Raw genomic sequence first — 25649 nt, forward strand, 5'->3', positions numbered from 1 at the left:
TCTCAGTCCTGAGACTGCTCCTTCCTGTCATGGAAGCAGTTCTCAGAATGTAGCCAGACTTTTCGGTGACAGCACCAGCACAAGGTATTCAAGATGATGTGACAGTCTCTCAAATACATAGTTTCAAGGCTCAGTCTTCTGCCTCCTAGGAAAAAAAAAGAAAGATGAAGTCTATCACATTTTCAGTGATGTAGATAATCTTTTTTTTAAAAACTGCCAGATAGTCTTTTTTTTTCACTTTTTTACTCAAGATACAAAGATGTGGGAAAATAGTATTCACTTTTTTCACTGACTCAACAATGAATCGGCTGCAATTCAATGTTTTTCTGATGACTAACACAATTTTGTGCAGGCCTAGTCTGTCAAATACACTAAGTGAGAATAAGCTTTGTGAAAGGGAGCTAAGTTTATCTATGTAAACATACAAATGAAGAAGGGCTAAATTTAAAGTTCTCAGACAAGATTTTGAAGGAAATTACCCACACTTCACAAGTTATTTATGGGTGCATATCCAGAGCAACTTATACTATTAGATATTCACTAGCTAAAGCAACAGATCTTTTATATGACCAAGATGTTCTAATTTGTAAATTTGAGAGAATACAGCATGTCTCCAAAGATTTAAGCTTTAACAGTTATTAATGCAGAAGTGCTTTGCATGCCTATGTGTGTATAATGGGTATCATATTTCTTACCTTCTCAATGGGTGGGGAGGGAGTGAAGAAGGGAGAAAATGTGAAACTGAAAACAAAAATAAAATGAAAAAATAATTCAGATAAAATAGTAAATAAAATCAACCAATCAAAAAAATTTAATAGGTGATTGTTATTTAATGACTATTAAAAAATCTTAGTGCAGTTTTACACTTTAATATTTATTGATTATTAGTAATTAATTTTTTTTAAGAAAAGGAAAACATTTAATAAGCACCTACTATTTTTTTAGAAAGATTTTATTTTGAGTTTTACAATTTTCCCCCCAATTCTTGCTTCCCTCCTCCCACCCCCCACAGAAGGCATTCTGTTAGACTCTTTTTCTTTTTTCTTTTCAAGGCAATGGGGTTAAGTGGCTTGCCCAAGGCTACACAGCTAGGTAATTATTAAGTGTCTGAGGCCGGATTTGAACTCAGGTACTCCTGACTCCAAGGGCGGTGCTCTATCCACTGTGCCACCTAGCTGCCCCTCTGTTAGTCTTTACATTGTTTTCATGTTATACACTGATCTCAGTTGAATATGATGACAGAGAAATCATATCCTTAAGGAAGAAAAATAAAGTATGAGATAGCAAAATTACATAATAAGATGATGGGTTTTTGTTTTTCTTATTTGAAGGTAATAGTCATTGGTCTTTGTTCAAAGTCTATAATTCTTTCTCTGGATACAGATGGTATTCTCCACTGCAGATATCCCTATATTGTGTCTGGTTGTTGCACTGATGGAATGAGTAAGTCCATCAAGGTTGATCATCACCCCCCATGTTGTTGTTAGAGCACCTACTATTTTTGAGGTCCTGCATTAAGAACCTTACATTTATTATCTCATTTGATTTTCTCAACAACCCAAAGAGATAGATACTATTATCATCATTTTACATCTGAGGCACAGAGATTAAGTGATTTGTTCAGGGTCAGCTAGTAGGTATCCTAGACTGGATCTGAACTCAGGAATTCCTGACTCCAGCTTCATTATTCTATCCACAGGGGCACCTGAATGCCCCCAAAACTTTTGGACTTCCTGTGTACCAGTCCTCCAAGAGATACTGGGCTGTGCCCTTGAAGTTTGGACTTATAAATTTAGGGTGATCTTATGAAAATCATTTAACATCCATCAAGTATAGTTCTCTCATTTGGGGATAATGATATTTTACACTGCCTACCTCACTGGATTCCTATGAGGAATGCTTTGTGCAAATAAGTCATTATAGAAAATGTGTAGTAGAAGTGAGTAGTAATAATTCATTGAAATGGGCTGAGCTACATTTTGGAATTTGACTGTATGTATATTATGTGTGTGTGTGTGTGTGTGTGTGTGTGTCTTATACCTCAATGAGGACAATGGAGAAAATATTCCATATATTTTTTTAAAATGAAGCAGCTCTTTTTATGAGAATGGTAAATGACTAAGCAAATGTGGTGTTTGAATTAATTGAATATTATTAGACTGAGAGAAATTATACCCAAGAAGAGTTCAGAGAAACTTGTCAAGAAGTATATTTGTACTGATACAAAATGAAATAAGCAGATGCAAGAGAAAAATGCAAAGGAAAATAACACTGAAAGCCAGTGACCAATCTAGTCTTCCCTTGATGAACAGTAAAATTCAACATAGAATGTGGCATATGTTCACAAGGAATATGCTTGTAAATGTTTAATCACTGGTTCTCAGTAATATATTAAGACAATACTTTAAAGTTTAATCAACATTATTAACAACTATCACTTTCTTAAATTTTGACAATTAACAAAACAATAAATCAAGTCCTGATTGGTGTAGCATTTGCTGATTTCCAAGGTATAGTTGTTTAAACTTGAAAGTGTAACAACTTACTCTTTGAGTTGTCTTCTGTATGTTCCTGCATATATTAGGCAGGGGCAGAGTATTGTTTTGGTTTTGCTTAACTAAACTGTGTTTCTTTGTACATAGGATGAATCCTATGAAGACTGGAGGGAAGTTCTTTGGGAAATAAGTCATATAAGAAAGGGGGAAAGTATTAAAATTTTATGGGTTTTTGTAAATAAGAAGCTAAAGAACTAGAACTGGGTTTTTCAAAACTAAACTACATGAGGGCAAGGGCAGTGTCCAGCTAAATTTTGCATATTCTTTAAGAATATAATATTGAATATTTAAATATTTCTAAATAAATGGATGAATCAAATTCAATAATAAAACTGGAGCTCATAATTCACCTCCTTGAGGTTTTATGATTTTATCAATATGGAGACTTTCCCTGCCTATGATGGTCAAAATCTATTCATGCCTTCTCATCTATATGACTTTTGCCCATATTCTTCATAATTTTTTAATATGTTAAAAACACTAATTAGGAAGGAATTCCATTTTTGCAAAGAAATGTACAAATGCAAATAAAATCCTTTTACAAAGGATGTAAAAAGAACATTGAATATGACCAGTTATTAACCAGGTTAGAGTATATAGTTTAAAAAAAAAAGCATGTTGTATGCTTGTGGGTCATATCCAGTGTTTTATATATTTCTGAGCAAGGATCAACAAAAATAGACTTGACCAGATCATAGATCCTCAGTAACTCTAAAATAAGACTTTATTAAGTTCTTATTTGACAAAGTATCCAAACTTTATTCTGTATTTCCATAGACAGACTACACAATTGGAAGGATCGTAACTGAGACTTGTCCTTTTAGATGCATTGAGTCTAAAGAACTGATTTCCTTTAAAAAGTTGTTTCATACCTTCTGCATTGATACCAAGGACAGTTACCCTCTATACCAATGACATCTAGTTACTTCTCTAATTTAGGCACACTGAACTGGCTTTAGAAAATATTGATACCAAGGGGAAAGTATCTGAATGAGATATATGCCAAAGTCTCTTTAAGGGAGATTTTATTTGCTAGAACCAAAATGATGGATGACTTTCTCGTAATACTTATGGAGCCAGTGAGTTAACAGTCTTAAGAATATAATAATAATAATAATAATAATAATAATAATAATAATCTGACTAAAATATGTTATGATATATGACTAGATTTTTTTTTGTCTCTATGTCACTGGGACCAAAGAATACCATATACTTTCTCACTTATTTCCTCAATGAAGAATCATTAGGCGTTTGAAGCCTGTGCCCTGTTTCACAATGTTGAAACAAGGAGCAGGAAGTGTCCTTGAGAGAGCATTTGGTCCACTTCTCTGCCCCAAGCAGGTGAATGTCTAAATCAGGTGAGAGAAAGTTGCTTATTCTCTTCTTGAAATTCTTCATGGATAAGGACTGCTGTTTTATCTTGGCAGGAAAAGAAAAATGATCCTTTCAAAATCTCTAATTCTAAGCTAATTTCATTTGTTTCGTGGCTCTCCTGTGAAAACTTTTTGTTTCCTTGAGACTAATAAAATCACCCTAAGCTTCTTTTCTAGGATAAACAGTGTTTTTCAATGGACCTGCTTTCCATCCCCATTGTTATTCTTGTCTCATTTGATGGGACTCCAGTTCTTCACATATTTTTGGAAATGTCACAACTGAGCTCACTACTTTAATTAGAGAATATTAATAAGAAACTCATATTTTCTATTTCAATATATCCCAGTAACATATGTGGTTTCTACAGGGCTGAATCATATTCAGTCAACTATTAACTTATTTTAATTTGATCCTTATCTCAAGTCACTTGTTCAGCCACCAAACAATAGTAAAGTGGGTCAATATTTTCCTAGTTCATAAATTAGAGACTCTTGAGATAAAATTAAGTCTTACTGACAGGTGATATTAAATGCCTTTCCTTCATCTAATACTCAAGTTTGGGTGGAGGAGGGGTAGCTAGCTATCCATTCCCAGTGCAAAAGATGTGGGAGTTTTAGTAGATTATGAGCTCATTAAGAGTCAAAAGTGTGACATGGTAGCCAAAAACAAAACAAAAAATTCCATGCAATTTTAGCCTGTATCATGAAAAGTATAATGTTCAGAATGAGGGAGATGATATACTTTGACCTGGTTGGGTCACATCTAGAATGCTGTGTTTGGTTCTAAGCACCATATTTAGGAAAGTCATTGATAAACCAGGATGGTGAAAAGATCCATGGATTGCAGGGATTATTTGAAGGAACTAGAAATGTTTAAATCAGTAAAGAGAAGACCAAGGGGAGAGATATATATGCCTTCAGGTACTTGGAGGACAGGAAAGTATTAAATTTGTTTTATAGTCTCAGAGGGTAAAACTAGAAATGATGGGTAAAAAGTTATTAATTCCTTATAATAAAAGATTTTTTTTAAAACATGTCTTTAGTGCTTAGCAAAGTACCTTTAACATACTTTTAATAAATGCTTGTTAGTTGATTGATTGAAGAACACAGCTTCAGTTCATTCCAATCAACAGCATCTGTGACTATAAGTACTCCTAATCCATAGCTCTATTTTCCCTTTCACAGAACATGTGATGATGGTTAATAAAGTTCAGGCTTTGGATAATCACCCATGACCTGTGATACTGAACTCATTTTCTGCAAGGACATCAAAAGATAACACATTTTGATAAATAGTCTCTATCTCTTTAACACCTATATAATGGATAACATCGACATTTAAATCAGCTCTAAATAAAAAAAGCATAATAAATTATGAATTGCAAAAAATTCATTACATATTCAAAAGTAAAAGCAAACACTATATCTCAGAAATTCATTTTCATGTCAAATGTCTTCTGTCCTATTATACAAATATGGAAATTATTTTTTATGTTTGTTAAGTTCAGAGTAAATCAAAGGAAAAGGGGGTTGAAAGGATGATCAAAAGTTGAGACATTTGCAGGCATCAAGTGCTATGAATGGCTTATCCAAATGCTGATTTCGCCATCTTTAACCCAAAGCTGCAAATATAACAAAGAATTATACAGGCCTAGCAGCATCAAGTATGTCATCTTAGAGCTGTATCATCCTCCACTTCAAAAAAGAACCAGTCAAGTGAGGAGAGTCAAGAATAACTGATAGAAGTCATGGTGCTCCACTGGTAGCAACATATTGTCAACAGTTGAGTGAAGTTATCAAGTATGTATTAAGAATCTATTATGCAGAACGGCTAGGTGGCACAGTGGATAGATCACTGGCCCTGGAGTCAGGAGTACCTGAATTCAAATCCAACCTCAGACACTTAATAATTACCTAGCTGCCTTGGACAAGCCACTTAACCCCATTGCCTTGCAAAAACTAAAAAAAAAAAAAAAAAAAAAGAATCTATTATGCTAAGAGCTGAGGATACAAAGAAAGGCAAAAATAGACCTTAACCTCAAGGAACTCATAATCTAATGGTGAGACAACATGTAAACAACTATGTAGAGACAAGGTAAATAGAGGATAAATTGGAGACACTCTTAGAGGGGAAGGTATTACCAAAAGGAAGACCAGGAAATAGAGGAAAGTCTCTAGCACACTTGGTGGACTCTCTGGAGGACAGGAAGATACAGATAAGACTTTCATAGACATGAACAGGTTATTATCTGGATCCACGGAGGGAGTATCTATGGCAATGAGACCCCCTCTTTACTCCTAACACAAGCTGCCACAATTTCATTCAGTTCTGCCTCTAAGGAGATAGCTTGGTATAATGTAGATAAATGCTGGGTTTTAAAGTCAGGAAGTCCTACTTAAGATACTTATTAGAAATATGATCCTAGGATAATAAGTCACTAAGCCTCAGTGAACCTCAGCTTTCTTATCTATAAAATGGGAATAAATGAGTACCTACTTCATAGTTTGTTGTAAGGATCAAATCAAACTTTATAAACCTTAAAACTCAACATAAATGTGAGCAATTTTTATTCCACCTTAAGATCACAGCATTCACTTTTGTCCTAAAAGTTAACATCTTCCTTCTGAGTCTTTGGTAGCATTTGTGGAACACCATTCAGTGAGCTATACAATACAACTGTATAGAGCTCGAAGGTGATTTGCTCAGAGTCATGAAGTGTTACAGGAGGACCAAAAACTCAGGTCTTCTTGGCTTTGAGGAGAGCTCTCTAAGTTTACTAAATAACTTCATGACTTCTATATTTGACACAATTTCCTTTTGAGTGGAACTTCATCTTCACTTTCAATAAATAATTTCTTACTGATCACTAGCCATATGGGAGGTACAATTCCAGGTTCTGTGAAGTATACACAGACATTTATGGCATAGTGCCTATCTATAGCAATTTAAAAATCCAGTAGGGAAGTTGACATAAACTCTAATAACTATAGTATCTGACAACAATGAGGAATGTAAAAGGGGCCATAAGAGAGAAAGTATAATTCCTCTGAGGGAAAATTCATTGGACTTGGATTCAGGAGAACCTCTCTTCATATCCTAGCTCTGTCATTTAGTAGTTGTATACAAATCACTTTATTTCCCTGGGCCTCTGGTTTTCCATCAGTAAAAAAGGTGCCAAAAAGAAATATATAATCAGAAGAAAGATAAGCTGCTCATTTAGCAAAAGCATAAAATATGCAATAGATAGCTTTTGCACTCCACCTGTACCCAGACAACTTTAAAAAGAGCTAGAGAATACTGTGTGAACCCCCATGGAAGATCTCTAGAACACATACCAGAATCACCTAAGATGTGATGTTCTGCCATCTGCTTGTACTTCAAAGTACTTACATCAATGAGAACCCAGATGCATTGATGTATCAAGTACCTCTCTCACAGGACTGGTGTGAAGTAAGAACAATAGATAGGACTTGTTTTTATCATATAAGTGGCAGAGACAATAGGTGCTTCAAGCATTCAGAGGAGGGAGACATTATTTTAGTCATCAAATGATATCAATGAGAACACAGATGCATTGAAATATCAGATTCCTCAGACAACAGCAGCTATGGGAATTCAGAGGAGAGAGACATTAGTTCAAGCATCAATTGATGTTCAGGTATCAAATCTCCATTCAACAACTCCTTGTTACTATGCCAAGTTTTCTAATAGCAGAAGTTTTGCCCAAGATCCTATGGCTCACTGAGACTTTGGTATACCCTATATTTATGTATTTACAATTTATATACATGCATTACTAAACTAATTCTTATATACATTAAGCAAGGGATTTAAAAGAAGAATTAAAGATAAAAATTATGTTCTAGATTAAATAAGGAGTCAACAGAGTTTTTGGATAAGGCATTAATATGGCCTGAAATGCATTATAGGAAAATAACTTTGGTAATTATGGATTGGACAGATGGAATGGACACAGCAGAGACCTGAGGCAGGGAGATCAATCAGAGACTGCTACGATGGTCCAAAAGGTTTTAAAGGTGAATGTGTGAACAGAAAGAAGGGGAAAGATGCTAGAAATGTTACAGAGATTAAAGATTAAATGTGGAAGAGGACAGAGATTGTGAAACTGGGTTGCTTGAAGGATGATCACCATCCCTCAACAGAAAAGGAAAATTCAGAGGAGAGTAGGTTTGGAAAAGAAAGGTAATGTCATTTTTCAGTGAAGATCAGGGTTAATCCCTGCCTGTTTGCATAGCAGAGGGAGGGGGAAGAATTGGGAAGATAAGGGTAGTTGCATTTGTGTTAAGAGAGACAAAAAACCTCCTTCAGGTCCATGGCCCCCACTTTGAAGATCTTCCTTATCAGGGGCTCTTTGCAGTAGTGAGTTATTGTTTAGGACCCCCCCCCCCCCAATTTATAGCAATACTTTTCCAAGCTCCATCAAAGACATTAAAATGCAGACATTTCTTGGTGCATATTCAGTCAGTGTTACTTGGGATGTGAACAGGGATGTGAATCAGCCACACTTTGGGAGTTAGCAGTTCCAGACCTGGCAAGATATTTAGATCCCTCTCCAACTTATATGTGATCTGTAATAAACTGCTCACCACAACTGTTCTATGTTTAGTTTACCAATTTCTCAATTAAGACAAAAATTTATGTACTTAGCAGGGTGCATTGCCAAAATTATTATTGGTAAAATGGTTCAAAATCCTAGAAAAAGGTGCTCATATAAACATTCATCATTATCATTAAAGCCAAGCCCTTTTGTGGGAAACAATGATGGTGACTGAATGGCAATGCCCAATCAAGGCTGGCTTAATTTTTCAACTAAGCCTCACCAGAAGCAAGCTGGTATTTGTAGTTCTTCTGCCAGGTCTAATTTGTCAGCCTCTATGTAAAAATGAATCTCCCGTCATCACACCATCTGTGGTCAGCTAGGAATAAAGGGTTGATCTATGCCAGAGGCTCTTAACCTTGAATTCATCTAGGAGGTTTAAAACATGTATTTTGATCAATTCAACATAATTGGTTTCCTTTATAATACTATATATTTTATTTCATGCACTTAAAAACATTATTCCTGACAGACTTCAATGGCAAAGGGGCCCATGACATACAAATGGTTAAAAACCCTTGATGTGTGGAGAATAAAAGTATTATTGGGGAAGAAGAGAAAGCTACTTTCTAATAGTAATCAATTCTCCAGATTCTACACTTCTCTTTAGGAGGACAAAAGTCATGTGTTTCAATAAACTTGATAGTCTTATGCATGTTACAAAGCTGTCTATCCTTTTTCCCTCTATGGGAATTCTGTAAGAGGAGGGAAGACAAAAATCTATAGGGAATGCTGGTACCATGCAACCCATCACTACTAGGGAATAAAAAGACCCATGGGATTCATCATCATAAATTCTTAATTTCAGCTCTGTTTTCTGTGCCATTTTAGGCATGGATCCTAACCTCTCAGTACTCTAATGCCTCATCTATAAATAATCTATATACAGATATAAATCTATAGATAACTATATAGATATAGTTTGAACAAGTCAGTTCTCCCTTTCTAAACTACTTGACCTTTATTGGTCTATGTGTTAATATTTTTGTCCAATTCTGTAAAATATGCCCTTGATAAGTACATTGGTAAAGTACTAAATCTCTAGATCAGTTTGGAAACCATCACCAGTTTTTCTTTAATGGTAAGAAGACTTGCCATGAATATTGACTGTTTCTTCAGTTACTGAGATCCTCTTTTATTTCTGTGAAAATTGTTTTGTGGTTATGTAAAATGCATCTTTCTTGGGTAGATTAACTCCCAGATTACATTTTATGCATTTTTGATATTTTAAATTTTATTTCTCTTTTTCTTTCTCCTTGATTTTTGTTTGTAACACTCAATAGTGATAATATTCTCAATTTATATCTTGCTACTTTGCTGAAACAAAGTGGATTTTTGTGGATTCCCTAAGTTTTGAAAAAAAGAATTACATTATCATCAAATAGATTTAGCTTTTTTAACTAATGCCTATTCCCTTAGTATCTTTTTCTTCTCTTAATACAATGGTGGAATTTTTAGTATTTTATTAAACAATAATAATGGTTTATGTCAAGCAATAATAGTGTATATCCTTGCATCACTCCTAATCTCACTGGGAAAGTTTTCAGTGTTTATCCATTGCAAATAATACTAGTCTTTGCTTTCAGATAAATTCTTTTGGTTTTTGAGGAAAATATTCTCTTTCCTAATGCTGTTTTAGTGTTTTAACTCAAAGAGTACTGTAGGTTATCAATGACTTTTTCTGCATCTGTTGTTATAATCATGTAAGCTTCTTATAAGCATTATTTTATTATATCAGTAATACCTTTGAATTTCTAGCACTAATCAATAAGTTATGTTTTATGTCCTGTGTACTAAGAGATACAAAAAGAGACAAAAATTGTCCCTGCCCTAAAGGAACTTGCAATTCATCTTGGTAACAATTAACAATAATTTAGCTATATTGCTCTAAAATATCTGCCAGTGTTGAATTTTTTGCATTATTATGTGTTATTAATAATAGTAGTAAATATAAAATTTATAGGATGATAGAATTAGAGGTGCAGGGGACCTTATAAATCATATAGTCAAACCTATCATTTTGCAAATTAGGAAACTGAAGTCCATAGAGGTTAAGTGCCTCATCTAAAATTTACCCCAGGCTCTCTGCCTCAACCCGATGTCTTCAGTTTTAACTTTAATCTGATTTGGAAATTAGAAACTTAAATCACAACAGAACTGAAAATGAAACACACATATGCCAGAAGGTGATGGACTAAAAATGCAGATGGTATTGCAGACATATCTTTTTAGACATAACCAATGTGAGAATTTGTTTTGTTGGACTATATTTGTTATGAGTTTTTTTAATTTTTCAAATGGAGGAAATAGTGGGAGGAATAGATAATAAATGCTTATAAAAATAAATGAATGTCTAAGTAAATAACTTTTTAAAATAAAGCAAGGTCAGGTTTTTCTCAGAGAAAGAGTATCAAAGTCTTCATTTTCAAATTTTGGAGACATTTTATATAGTATAATAACATTTTTTGATTCATTAAGGGGGATTATATTGTATGGAGAGTTAAAAGAGGGGGAAAAATCTATCTGCAAAAAAAAAGTTTACAGATACTTTGTATAGCAAAAACTTAAGACAATCTGCATGTCCATCATTTGGAGAAAGGCTGAACAAACCATGTTACATCACTATACCATAAAAAGTGACAAACAAGATGAATACAAAAGGGCATTTAAAAATTTATATGAAGTTTAAAGAGAAGAATTATACGAACTACATTCATAATAACTAAGTTGCATTAAAGAGTATCACTGACTGGCTAAAGTATCACTACTTTAGAGCTCGAAGGACGTTCAGAAGCCATAGGCTAACCCAACATTTCACAAATGGGGAAACTAAGGATTGGGGAAGTCAAATAAGTTGCCCATGATCAGTAATTTATAAATATTGCTAAGTATCTTCCAAGAAGCTAGATGGCATAGTGAATAGAGTTCTGTGAAGGTGAGGATCATGTTTTATTCATTTTTATATACCGCCATAGATAGGCATATGGCACTGTGGATAGAATGCCAGCTCTTAATGCCAGCTCCTCCTCCTGACGGAGGACCCAAGTTCAAATTTGACTTCATATACTTACTAGATGCGTGACCCAGGGCAAGTAACTTAAACCTGTTTGCTGCAGTTTCCTCATCTGTAAAATCAGCTGGAGAAGGAAATGGCAAAGTACTCCAATATCTTTACCAAGAAATCTCCAAATAGGATTTCAAAAGAGTCATGAGAAAAATAACAAAACACTCCTTCATGAGGCTTAACACATTAAGTTGTAGATATTCAGAGATATTTCATGAATGAATTGCATTGTAATAAATCATAAGATGGCTTTAAAATGCAAAATTATATGGTGTTTATTATTGCCATATATCTTTTTTTTCAGAAATTTTACCTGAATATTAAATTAAGTTCAGTTTTCACTGAAGTTTCAGTATGCAGGAATGGATTCAAACTGCAGTTAGTGTAGATCTATCCCATTCAGGATAGCAAGAAATGAGTGCTTAAATTGTGACACTGAATTCCCTTCACTGAAGTGAACTGAAGAGGGCAGAAACCTATATGTCTGTTATCATTTACATATATATATTTCTGCTTCCAGGCAGGACAATCTCCTAGTTGATCATTTGTGATCTTTTCTTCTCCCGTATCCTTTTTTTTTAAATACTATGATTTTCACAGTAGTTCAATTTTTGTAAAATAGTTGAGGGTAGGGATCATGTTTGATCCAGTTTTGTATACTTTCATAGGCAGGTATGTGGCACTGTGGATAGATATATATATATAAATGCATAATTTGCTATAATATAAAACTGTTTAGTGACAATGAGGTAGAAAGTGGTCTGGGAGTAAATAGGGGGGAAGAGATCATTCTGGAGGACTGGCAGAAGGAAGGGAATCAGGGAAGGCTTAATAGAAGAGATGACACTGGAGCAGGACCTTGAAAGATGGAAGAAATTTCAACAGGTATATATTCCATTTCCCCCCTTGAGAATTTCATTTTAGTAGTCATCTCTTCTCTTTATGAACCTTCAGTTTCTGCCCCTCTATTGACTCATTTCTTTCTATCTACAAATATGTTCAGATTTTCTCAATATTATAAGTTTTTCCTTGATCTTTCTATCAAATCTAGCTAATGACCTATTTCTTCCTCTTGGAAAGATTTCCTCCACCAGATGCTTCTACTTTTCAAAAATGTTCATCCTTTGTTCTGGAAAAAGACCATGACAAAGAAATGATGCCATAACATGCAGATGAACTGGATCTGAGTGAGGGATGCTGTGCAAAGTCACTAGTCTTACTTTCTTCTCTGGAGCCATATGGGAAGACTGGAGATGGCCCTGGATGCAGTAAGAGACCTCAGTCTTTTAAAAATTAGATCTTTCCCAGGTCACAGTCTGATCTGGCAACACTACTTAACCTCAATTTTACTCTATTGAAACTGCTTTTCCTAATTATCAACAATGATTTCCTAATCTATAAAGCCAATGATGTTTTCTCAAGTCTTAACTTCCTTGACTTCTCTGCAGGTTTTTGACACCATTCATAATTTCCTCCTTTAAAAATATCACTCTTATTTGTCTATCTGTTCTTCCTCCTCTTGTGGACATTGCTGAAGTGTTTATCCTCTCTCTCTCTCTCTCTCTCTCTCTCTCTCTCTCTCTCTCTCTCTCTCCCTCTCTCTCTCTCCCTCTCTCACACACACACACACACAATTTTGTTTTTCAACTCTTTAAGTCTCTTATCATATAATACTGTATATTATAATTATGAGTTTGTGATTTAATCCTCCTAATCATACTTAAAGTTCCATAAGGCCATGGATTAGGTTGCTTTAGCTAAACCAAGAGCTCTGAGGTTAGCACAGTATTCTTTAAATGTTAGATATTTAAATTATCTTGAATGAATTAATGAATGAAGAAACTGAATGAGCAGGAAGAGATATGAGTGTGGGTAGTTCACTCAAAGATAGTATCATGACCAAAGGAAGGGTTGTGGGTAAATTCCAGGGAGGGGAAGGGAATATTATGAGTAATTCAGTTTATCTGGAACTTCAGATATAAGAAGGAGCATAGTTTGCGATAAAGTAGGAACTAGGTGGAGTAGTGAAAGCCAAGCATACTGAGTCCAGGGAGCTTTTCTATGATCATCATTAATCCCCTTCCTTTTCTTGCCTATGGTTCAAGATCACCTCAGCCAAAGCTTAGATTTACTTTTCTAGTGATTCAGATGTCTCAGGTTAAGGCACAAGACCTTCCCTTGTGAAAGTTAAAATATATCAAATAAAGGCCAATTGCTTTTTAATAGCATTAGCTGATTTGAGTCTTCTGTGGAAATGTCTATGTCTCTATGGATTGTGACAATCTCTGAGCTCCTTTCTAGTTTTAAATCTATAAGCCAAAAAAAGAGTAGATTTAGGAAGGAAACTATTCTATTATTAATGATCCTTAACAGAGTATACAATTATATTTTTGAATTGTAATCATCTGGAATGAGGGGAATGGGGAAAGTTAGTCTTTTTTTCTTTAAAAAGTCACTTTTCCTTTGAAAGCAATTGACATTCTTCATGACAGACTTTATTTCTCAGCCAAGATTCTCTGACCTGGAGTCACAGGTTTATTATACAGACACACAAACACACAGACACACAGATACACAGACACCACAAACACACACACACACACACACACACACACACACACACACACACATACACACAGACCCTCTGATCATTGCAATTGTTCTCAGCATTTCTTCTCATATCTTTTTTCATGTCAAATAGTAGACAAAACTCAAATAATAAGTAGTCCAAGTTCAAAACCATCACAGACAAGGATAAGATTAAACTTTTTGTTTTCCAAAGCATACCTAACAATATAGAATTTACCCATGTGTTTGTCTCCCTCAGTCCTTTTCACATTAATTTCAGAGAAATAAAGTTCGGAATGCTTATTTTTTTTTTCTTTTCCAATTTAGAAGGATAAAGAAAATGTTAAGAGAACCTGCTCTAAGTCATACATCATAGGGATATGCAGATCACTGTAAAGAACTTCAGAGGTCAAAGTCTAATCTCTAATTTAACAGAGGAGGAAACTTGAGGCCCAACCCAGGATTTTGAAATAGACTTGCCCAAGGTCATGCAGGTAATTAATGTCAGAGGAAGTTTAACTAGCTTTGTCTTTGCCTGGGCAGAAAAGGACAAGTCACAGTCTTGGGTGAAGAAAAAAAAAGAATAAATCTGTGAATTGAATTGGGGGGGGGGGAAAGTCAGCCCTTCAACCATGATGTGCTACTTTAAAATTTTATTTTATTTTTAATTGATGAAATAAAAAAACTATTTCCATAAGACAATGGGAAACAATTTGCACATAAAACTCAAATCTATTATGTACAACTTGCTATTTCTTCTAAATATATAATCATCATGTAAATTTTTTTTAATCCTTATTTCTCTTCTCCTCCCCACCCAGAAGGTTAGCTAACTTCTTCCTCATCTCTCCTACATCCCTCAGACCAGAAGGGAGAAAGCTATTTAGCACTACTACTAATTAGTACCCACAATGCACAATGCACTTCCAACCTCCAGATTAGGGGAAGGTATTAAATTAGAATTTCAATAGCTATTTGATTTTTCCAAAGATCCAAATATCCCAAACCTGAAACTTGAAAAGAAAGAAAACCATATCTCTAAGTAGAAGTTTTGCTCACTTATAAATCATCTCACTCTCAGAAGAAATCTTGGTATTTTGCTGTAAGAACAAAAGAAGTACAAAGCACCTTCATATTAACTATTAAGAGATCTGGATTCCAATGAACTTTGCCACTGGCTTTCAATGTAACTCCCAATAACCCAAAAGGAGTCATCTCTAATTATCCCATTTATGTCTTTTCACTAGATCCAAATGTCTCAGAACTGGTGATGCACAGCCCTTTCTCACTTAAGTCCAATTTACTTGCTAGTCAATACATCACCTTTCTGATGTCATTGATCTTCTCTAAGATCTAAGGACAGACAAAAACAGTAACAATAACAGTGACTGTAGGATCCCAACTGATAAAAGCAATAATGTGGATCCCCCTTAAGAGTAAAATATATGGATAATGTGTATTTCCCAGCAAAAGTCTCTAGCAGTAAAAACCATAATAATAATAATAATAATGATGATGATGATGATGATGATGATGTGGAGTCCCTATCAATGAAAGCCATGAAAATATTAACCAAGATTAATATAATTAATATAATTAATTATAACATATAATTCTATTATATATAATTATAATGTAATATAGTCTTTCAGAAATGAAAGCATATTGTCCAGGATCAAACTGGGACATAATAGATATTGGTCAGTCCATAGCCTTGCATGTCCAGGACTCCAGCCCAAACAACACTGATAGGGCAACCCGTGTATCTGAGACCCAAGCTCAGTGCTAAGCAGAGTAAATCCAAAAATATCAACTAATTTGCACTAATATATATTCTATAATTCCTCCCTCTGTCTGAATTCTATAATTACCACAGGGATGGGAGGGGAGGGTGGTTTTTGGCAGGGGGATCCAATATATTATTTGGCTGTTGCTGCAGATTGCCCCCAATGTGAGTATCCCCCTTTGATTATTAAACTACTTATATAATCAATCTGGAGCTTTCTGGTCTCTTCCATATCATGTTGAACCCCTTGTTAGGGGAAACTTTGAATATTCCACCACAGGCGATTTTTCAGGCAAGACAGTGACACAAGAATAATGATGATTACACAGTGTGACAGAGGTTCAGAAGATGGTAGTATAGTGATTTCTGCCTTAGTATAGGATTAAAATATGACAAAGTGGGAAGGTTGAACATGTGTAAAGGTATGGGGCAAAGTGCTTTTTAGATTGCATTCATTATCTTATATCCTGAATGACTTATTTTAAACAATAAAAGATGTGAAATTAAGAATAGCTATTCACACGAAGAAATTCGTTCATCAATTTGTTAGGCAATTTGAAGGCAACTATTCAGTGACTGTCTAAAAAACAGCAACATCCCTGGTAGTCTTTAAAAAGTCATCTAGCTCCATGGACAGAATTCTATCTAAAGAGCTTTAGTCACTGAAAAGAGTCAACCTGAACTGAGGAAGCAGGACCAGGAAGCCTAGAAGACTAATATGCATAGCAGAATACAGTGCTCAGAGGATCAATATGAGAACATCATTTGGAGAGAAAAGAAATTAGGCTCTTGTGTCAAATATGTTCCCTAGGTATAGGTCTCTCTAGTATAATAGTCTATGTGTAAGCCTATTCTTCTGTCTGTTTTTATGGAAGAGAGACTCGGGTTTATGGGTGAAATGTTTTATAGCTCATGTTCTTACCATGCCACCTTAGTAAGGCCTTATTTTAAGCTAACTGTATTATATGACTGACTTTTAGACAAATGTATCAGTAGGGACTCAAAAGTTATTGTTTCAAGAGTAAGGATCTACAACACATCTTAAACCTGGCTTAGGCATCCTCCTGGTTAGTATAACCCCAGTGTGCTGAGTTAGAATGATATCCCAGAGAATATCATTATTTATTGTATATTCCAAGTCATGTATACATAGTATTTGTAATTCCTCAATTGGTTCAAAATGTTTTACTGTTTAAAAATTCAGTTGTTTCCCTATGGTTAGATAACTTATTGATACTATACTGTCTAACTTATTCTTTTCTCATACTCAGGTTTGCCTTTGTAGTTTTTAATGGCACAGGAGGGTATTTTCTATAATTTGATTTAATTTCTGGTATTTCTAACAAACTTTGATAAGTTAATTAATAATGTTAGCTATTGATTGTCAACATCTCCCTGTAAGAAAAATGTTTGAAGAACTTTGGGAATGACCATTTTGTCATAAAATAAAATTTTCTATATTATAATAGCATATAATACCCAATGTTATAATAACCATTCTGTTTTTTTCATTTAATTCTTTATACTTCCCTGTCTTCCCAACTATTCTACCTTTCCCCTGACAGATTTTGGGAACTATTTTGAAGGTTTCTAATAACTTATTAGATAATTGCTTTTATTTGATTTGTATGACAGTGTTCTGAAAAACATTCCATTGGGTCACGATAAAATAGGTTATAAAGGTAAACAAAATGGCCATCTAGACTTCTAGTCACAAGTTACATTTCACTCACTCAGTTATATAAATGCTAATGAATGCAATAAAGTCAATCCCTTTTCTCTTTAACAACTTTGAAATAATTTTTAAAATGACTAGATCTTCAACAAACTATCCACTATTGTAGGGTTGGAATATATAAGCATAACAAATTGCTAAGGAATAGAGGGAATTGCCTTGGTGAAGTTAAGTTTTTGATAAATGCTTTCTTTAAGAAAAGGTAGGACCAATTGGGCACGATTATTGTTTAGATCTCCAAGGCATTAGAAGTTCATACAGATATTTACTTTTTTACTATGGTCAAATGGACAGCTGGATATTCAATAATGCTTTTTCTTATTAGTGCTAAGCTCTTATAATTGCTTATAGTAACCTTCAGGCCATTAAGTCACACGTTATAAACAGTTTAATGTGGGTCATGCTCCACCTTTAAGATAAAGGCAATATGACTCATCCAATACAATGCCATCAACAGAAGTATATGGCTGCCAAAAGAATAACTGTTACTAATCAACAAGTATTCATTAAATGCAATCTATATAGACACAGCATAAACACTGTAGGGAGCACAAAAGATTTATAAATCAGTCAAACAGTCAATATTTATTAAGTGCCTAAAGACATGATACCTGCTTTAAGAAGCTTATAATTTATTTTGGAAGACTAGAAGTGAAAAAAAATTAAGGAAAAATATAAAATATTAATAATCAAATGAGAGGCTACATGACACTGTAGATTGATAACTAGCCTCAAATTCAAAAACTCAAGTTCAAAGTTCCTCCTCTGATGCATTGTGGCCTTGGACAAGTCATTTAATTTCTCTCTATCCCCAAGCAACTCTTTAAAACAATAAATTGCAGACTAGTGAAGACTCACATAGAGGAAATTCCCTCATTAGAAATTCTCTATTTCAATGAAATCATAGGTTTGGATAAAGCAAATCAAACAAAACACCAAATATATGATCATGTGCATAATCAACACTATGGGAAGCCAATTATAAAATTAAGTCCGCCTAATGTTTATAGTGGTCATACTAAGTTCACTTTACAGACTGCAGAAACATGGAAACAATGAACTTAGGTAGGACCTGAGAGATCATTCCTCATTTAACAAGTGAGGTACCTTGGGACAAAGTCAGAAAACCTGCTCTGATGAAGTGACTATTTGTAAAATGAAGGAGTTGGACCTTCTCTGTAAAACGAGGAAGGAAGTTCCTTCCTAGTTCTAAGTCTAAGCTCTAATGATCTTCTAATACATGGGAAAGTTAATAATCTTTATAGGAAGAAGAACTACCTAAACCAGAGAAAATATGAATCTTTTAAAGTGTGAAGATGTACAGCTATAGTTCAAAGACTGGTTAAATAACTAAGCCTACTACATTGTAACAGAAAAACAATGCCTACTGAATGATATAGGCATATCTCTATTTGATCCTTCCCCTCAAACCACAAACAAGGGCCAATTCTAGAAACAGCCAATTTTTGAATATCTCTTCATCCCCTTTTCCTGGAACACCTTCTGCTTCTCAAACCAGTTGGTGAAAAAAGCAAAATCTGAATCTGACACTATGGACAAATATCCAAAGTAGCATGTACGGAATTTTCATTATCCCTAGAAGCTTCCCAAGAAACCATTGCAGAATAGGATTTTGGGCACGGTATGCTTCCTACCCCCCACCACCACTACCACCATTACCCCTAACAGAAATGTGGGACCATAAATGTACTTTCTATGCCAGCAAATCTACAGGGGATATTAAATAGTGAGGAGGGGGAACCAGGACAGACTTAAATTTAAAACAAAACAAAATGGTATTAGCATTCCTAGCTGGTTTTGAAAGAGGGAAAAAAAGGCATTGGGTCTCCTGGAGTAATGTCTTAGCCCAAAATATTCTATAAGCCACAAGCCACTGTAAAGGAACGACAACAAATAAATACTCAAATGGGCATCTTCCCTTCAGTTCTCTGGGTATCAAAACTTGATGTTTGATCTAAAAAACATCCAACCCTTAAATTGCTCAATGTACATGATTGCCCCCCCATGATAAGTTTTTTGAGGACAAGAACTTTGTTTTCATCTTTTTAACTACAGTGCCCAGAACATGGTGGCCTTTTAATAAATGTTTGTTAATTAAATGAATGCAACTGACCAATTTTTATAGAAAGTTGAGTTCCCATGTTGCTCAAGAGGAAATGATACTGTTTACAAAGGAGTTTATAAAGAGTTGGAAATAAGATTGAGACACCTATCAAGACTAGCTAACTCCACTTGCAATGTGTAGTTAAGTATTAAATAAGTTAACAGAAAAATTTGCTCCATAGTAATCAAGAAAAGAAAAAAATCAAGAAGGAATGGGATAATCAGAAAAGATTTCAAAGAGAAGGCAGGATCTGACCTAGACCTTAGAGCAGGAGTGGGGAACCTTTGGTGTGGCATTGCCAAGGAAACCACAGAATTTTTTTAGGGATGAATTAATTAAATGTTTGACCAAATAGCTTGCACATGATGTTATAAATATCCAAAATGGCCCTTGGCAGAAAAAAAAATGTTCCCCAATCAGTTTTAGAGGATAGGTAAGATTCTAGTTGAGAAATCAATTCTATAGCTACAATACCATATTGCCTTTCATTTGATGGCAATCTGTCTTATTTTTTCTTTAATTTTTCATGGCTGGTCATCCAAAATAAAATGTAAACACCTAAAATCAGGGATAATATCTTTATAATTCTTTCATATTGTATGAAAATGTATCAGGCAAAGAGGAGGGCATTTTAGGTGAAGGGAACATGAGCAAGGGTAAGAATGAATATGGACAAAGGGGATTAACTTGTCTAAGGCAGGAGTGGCCATTTTGGGGAATTGTTTATATACAGTGAGGTCAGATCATGCTATTCCTTGAAAGCAAGGCACAATCACTACAGTTCAAGGGCATGATAGAGGCATTTTTCTTTATCAGATCTTAATGGAATTAATTAATACAGGGATCTCTCAGTGAAAAAAAATCACTCCAATGAAGAAATGTACTTGCTTTTACAACTTATAGTCTCAGAGAGCTGTATGAGACAGTGAATGGTTAAATGACTTGAAAAGGGACACCTACCCAACATATGTGTATGTGTATATACATACATATATGTATGTATATACATGTACATATATATGTATATATATAGTTAATCTTAAATACTCAGCTTCCTAATTCCAAAGGTCAGTGCTTTATCTGTTAAACCATAATGCTTCTAGTAGAAAATTAATAAGAAGGCAAATACAAGATATTGCATCTTGTTGCCTTAGTGCCTTTGTAGTAAATGGTCCATCACATTTGGAAGGCATTCCTTCCTTACTTTTCTTCAAAATAGAGTTCAGGTGCCACCATCTAAATCCTTTCCTGATTCCCCCTAGTTTGGGATCAGCCTCTGACATTCTCTCTGTCTCTGTCTCTGTCTCTGTCTCTGTCTCTCCTCTTCTTTATAGTTTTTACATTTGTCGTATCTCCCAACAAAATATAAGCTCCTTGAAGACAGCGACTATTTTGACTTTTCAAGGCAACTAGTAGTGTAGTGAGTAGAGTTCTGGGCCCAGAGTCAGGAAGACTTGAGTTCAAATCTTGTCTCAGACACTTACTAAACCTATGTCACCTTGAGCAAGTCACTTAACCTTTGTATACCTCAGTTTTCCTAACTGTAAAATGGGGGAAACAGCATCTTCTTGAAGCATTGTGAGGATAATTTGAAATAATATCTGTTTTAAACGCAGAACAGTACCTGGTTTTATAATAAATGTAGTAGGTTTTATATAAATGCTTATTCCTTCTCCCCTCCTGCTTTAAAATGCTAATACTCAATAAACTCTTATTAAATGTTTGCTGAACTTGACTAATTAATGAGATAGTACTTAAGAAAGATTAGTCTACTAGTTATAGTCAGGAGGAATAAGAATAGGGAGAGGTTGGAGTCAAGGAGGCCAGCTAGTAAATAGCAAAAGCAATCCAAAGAACAATTGATGGGGAACTGGTCTGAGGTGAAAAGTCATGGAAATAACCAAGTTTAGAAGAGTAGGAGAGACCTGGTGCTTGACAGAATATAGGGGATGGAGGAAACAGAAGAGTAAAAGATGACTTCAAGGTTTTGAGATTCATGCAGTTCCTGTCTTTATTAGGTACTGCAGAAAGCAGCATAATTACAGCATCATGAATTGATTAAAAAGAGCCTGAGTAGATGAGATAGCTATCTAATAAATCGCTAAATTCTCTCAATTTTTTCTTTTTTTTTTAAAAAAAAATCCTTTGTTATAAGGTACAGTTCTCTAAGAAGAGAAGAGGGAAGGACACAGGAAGAAATCTAGGCAATGTCAATGAAATCCATTTTTAAAAGAGTGTATTTGATCAATATAAGACAAAAGGTATAATCATATTTTCTTAAGTCAGTAATTTGGCAATGAGGTCCAAGAACAATGAATTTTAAGTCAGAGGATTCACTTATAATTTTGAAGAAGTAATCTAATTTCTTTAGGCCAATGAAAGATTTGATATTCTCACATCCTTTTGGTATCATGTACCCTTTTCTCTCCAAAATTTTTGACATCCTAAAAGAGCTTGTGTATATGTAGACTATGTATACTGATATTTATAGTATTAGAAATTAAAATTGATATTTTAATAATATTTAATTCATTTAAAACCAATAAGAAATACTTTGTATGTTAACAAATACATTTTATGAAAAATAACTATTTTTCAGAGCCAAAAAAATTTAGAACAGTACTGTTTTACATATTTTTTGCAAATTTCTTTAATGTCAGGCTTAACAGAAGACAGTTGGATTCTCAAATCTGCTATTCCATTAAATTTGTTTTAATCTGTCGTTTTGGTTTGAGTCAGTGAGATGGTACAGTGAATGGAACACAAAGGCCGACATCAAAGAAAACAGAGTTCAAATCTGGCCTCAAACACTTACTCATTGTGTAACCCTGGTTGAGCTACTTAACCTTACCTGACTTAGTTTCCTCAACAATAAAATGATAAGAAACAAATGATTTGAGGATCAAATGAGGATACAAAATATTTGTAAAGTGCTTAGTGAAGTGGCCTGACCATAGTAGGTATTGAATAAATACTTGTCCTCTTCTTTATGTGAAGAAAATCTGGCCTTACACAGAAATAGTAGTTGGATAAGACAGGAATATTTTAATAGGCAAATAGTCTTAGCATTATAAAAATAATTTTGACCTTAGTATTATTATAAAAATAGTTTTAGACCATACTTTGAAAACTCTTCAGGTAAGTTCTCTAAGGTTCACTAGGGCTTTAAATCCTATGAGCCACCCACCCTACTATTAAGGTAGGTAGGTAGTTAGGTAGATAGACTTAACTGGGGAGGTAGTGTGGTATGGCAGAAAGAACACTGGATCTAGAATGAGAGGACCTGGGTTAAAATTTCTCCTCTCACTCATCAGCTTCCTCATCTATAAATAAATGTGATTGTAATAGATGTCCTAAGGATTCTTAAAAATGAACAGTACTTAAGAAAATATGAAAGACTCTAATTCTCCTCCCCTTAGTACTAGAAATACAACTTCTAATCCTAGGGAAGGTAGGAGGAGCACTTAAGAAATGATTTGCCCTCAAGAGGGGTATGGTACAGAATTAAAACTACAATAAAATAAAATTAGAATCAAGGATCTTCTCTTCAGGCATAGTCTCTCAAATAACTGAAAAGAAGGCATTTCTAACTGATTACTGAAATCATTCAGTCAATTAAGTACCTACAAGTACTCTGCTAGGGTCTGGAAAAAGAAGGGAAAAGCTATCTTGGAAATTTCCTATTTGGATGTCAAATAATTTATGGTATAATCAGTAGGCAGGCCTCATGTTATTTGGGAGGATTTTGGCATTGGCTTTGCAAAATTAAAGCATTTTAATGTGATCATCACACTTCAATATAGTATCACTGATTGCCCAGCAATCTAATTCATTGCAAGAGAAGAGAATGATGTGTCCATAGAAAACTTCCGGTCAATCACTAACAAGTGACCAAAATCAAAAATCAAAAGCGAACATACCTTTGAGAAATCCAGCCCGGCAAGCAATGTTCAACACTCAAAGTGGCAGTTGTCTCTCTGCAGCGTCCAGCTTTAGCAAAAACAGAATGTGACTCAGTTTTAAGTCCAACTAAGCCAACTCTTCCTTGATCTAGCCGGCCACATTAAATTAAAATGCCGTCATTTAAAAGTCTGAGTTGAACTTTTAAAAATCTATAAGGTTAATGTGAAGGCTAGGGCTACTCCGGAAAACTCCAAGCATAACAGTTCCTTAACGTCTACCCTAGCTAAGGAGGACGGGAATAAAACCACCATCTGCAAAGCCGATAAAAAATGGTTGCGACTAAGTATGTGAGGCTTGCTACTTAGACCTCCCCCCGCTCCCCCTTTGTGGGGTAATCAGTGGCCTAATCAGAAAAATTCCATGTGCAGCTACTTGGGGCTCCCCTTCCCCCCCCCCAAACGTTTTAGATCATGAAAGTGCCTCCCCACCCTCTAAGACTGAAAGGAAAACAGTCATCCAAATCTTCCGGTCTCCCAGGAAACAGAGTTTTGATGCCAGGGGTCATGCAAAGCCAGCACTCCCTTATATACCCTTCCCTTCCTTTTCACGGATGTCTAAGCATCTGCACAATCAGATCTGCTAGAAAGAGCCACATTCCCCCTCAAAGAACGCATGCAGCCATCTCCAGTCTAGTAAATCCTCTTCTCAAAAGCAGACTGGAGGAGGCTGAGCCCCGGGCAATGGATAAACACAGTCTCACAGCTCCTGGAGACAGCCCTCCCCCTACCCCGCTGTAAAATAACTACCAACGTAGTACCAACCCTGCTAAGAGAGTCCATGCGGTCCATCCCGGGCACTCTGAGAGGTTCTGAGTGTGAACGGGCCTAGGCTGGCCAGAAAGCTCATGGTAAGTATCGCCGGAGAGAGAGCAGCTTTCCACCCACCAGGAGAAAAACAAACAAAAGCCAATGTGGCTTCTAATCAGGGACAACCAGTAGCATTCCCTGGTCAAAGTTACACTGTAGCTCCCCTTGCTGGCTTTGGGTATTTCTGCACCCGCTTTCATTTTCTGACATTGTAGCCTCTGGTTTTTCTTTTATGGGGAGAGGAAGAGGCTGGTTAGTGGTTAACCTCGAAAAGTGGAAGAAAGATGATAAAAATACACACACACACGTATGCAGACATGCTCAGAAAATAGTTATTTTTAAAGAGCTTTATAATGAAGCAAACACTGTTAAGTGCTGGGATATAAATAGAAAGACTTTTTGCTCTCAAGGAGCTTATATTCTAAAAAAGAGATGCTGGCTTATAAAAAAAAGAAGCTGAAAAGGGGTTGGGAGTAGGGACTGAGAGAAACAGGTTCAGAGTGGAAGCGTGAGGAAATCCAAAGTGGAGAAATGAGATCTGGCTGACCTGAGGAGTCAGGAGGAGAGTCACTGGGGTGGAAGGTACAGATGTGTGAATTTATGTACAGATGATCTGAGTTCAAATCCTACGTCTAATTTCTAATTGTGTGATTGACTAAGGGCAGGTTATTTAACCTGACCAGGTCTCAGTTTCCTCATCTCTAAAATGAGGCTTTTGAGTCCTTTAGTTCTAAGATTAAAAATTTAGATGCCTCAGATAGAACTCAAAGTAAAAAGCAGAGCACTAACTATATTTGGGGGTTTTATTTATATGAACTAGAAGTTAAGAATCCTGTTTTTAGACTCATTAATTGGGATGTATTATGTAGTAAAAATAATAGCTAATATATATGTAATATATATATGTATGTATATAGTGCCCACTACTGAGGAGACACTATACTAAACATTTGAAAAATATTATCTATATCTTTTGAATCTCACAACAACCCTAGGAGATAGGTGCTATTATCATTATTATCACTGATTATAAATTATAATGTATATATAAT

General features: G+C 35.0%; 1 protein-coding gene across 2 annotated transcripts; it reads right to left on the minus strand.

Annotated features, from left to right (window-relative positions):
* Positions 1-2: 2 nt before the first annotated feature.
* LOC141523757 (uncharacterized) lies at positions 3-24711 on the minus strand. Of its 2 annotated transcripts, XM_074237201.1 has the most exons (4): positions 24553-24711; positions 23749-23818; positions 696-741; positions 3-145 (listed from the first exon to the last, which is right to left on the minus strand). In XM_074237201.1, the coding sequence occupies exon 4, from the start codon at positions 117-119 to the stop codon at positions 3-5; it is 117 nt and encodes a 38-aa protein (XP_074093302.1). In that variant the 5' UTR covers positions 120-145; positions 696-741; positions 23749-23818; positions 24553-24711. The 2 variants fall into 2 exon arrangements, with proteins under 2 accessions (XP_074093302.1, XP_074093304.1); XM_074237203.1 differs by lacking the exon at positions 696-741.
* Positions 24712-25649: the final 938 nt, after the last annotated feature.

This window comes from Macrotis lagotis, chromosome 5 (assembly GCF_037893015.1).
Source record: "Macrotis lagotis isolate mMagLag1 chromosome 5, bilby.v1.9.chrom.fasta, whole genome shotgun sequence".
NCBI classification, from domain to species: Eukaryota; Metazoa; Chordata; class Mammalia; order Peramelemorphia; family Peramelidae; genus Macrotis; species Macrotis lagotis.

What these genes read in the sequence shown, in the direction of transcription:
- LOC141523757 (XM_074237203.1), bottom strand. Translation starts at nt 119, where the DNA reads ATGTATTTGAGAGACTGTCACATCATCTTGAATACCTTGTGCTGGTGC.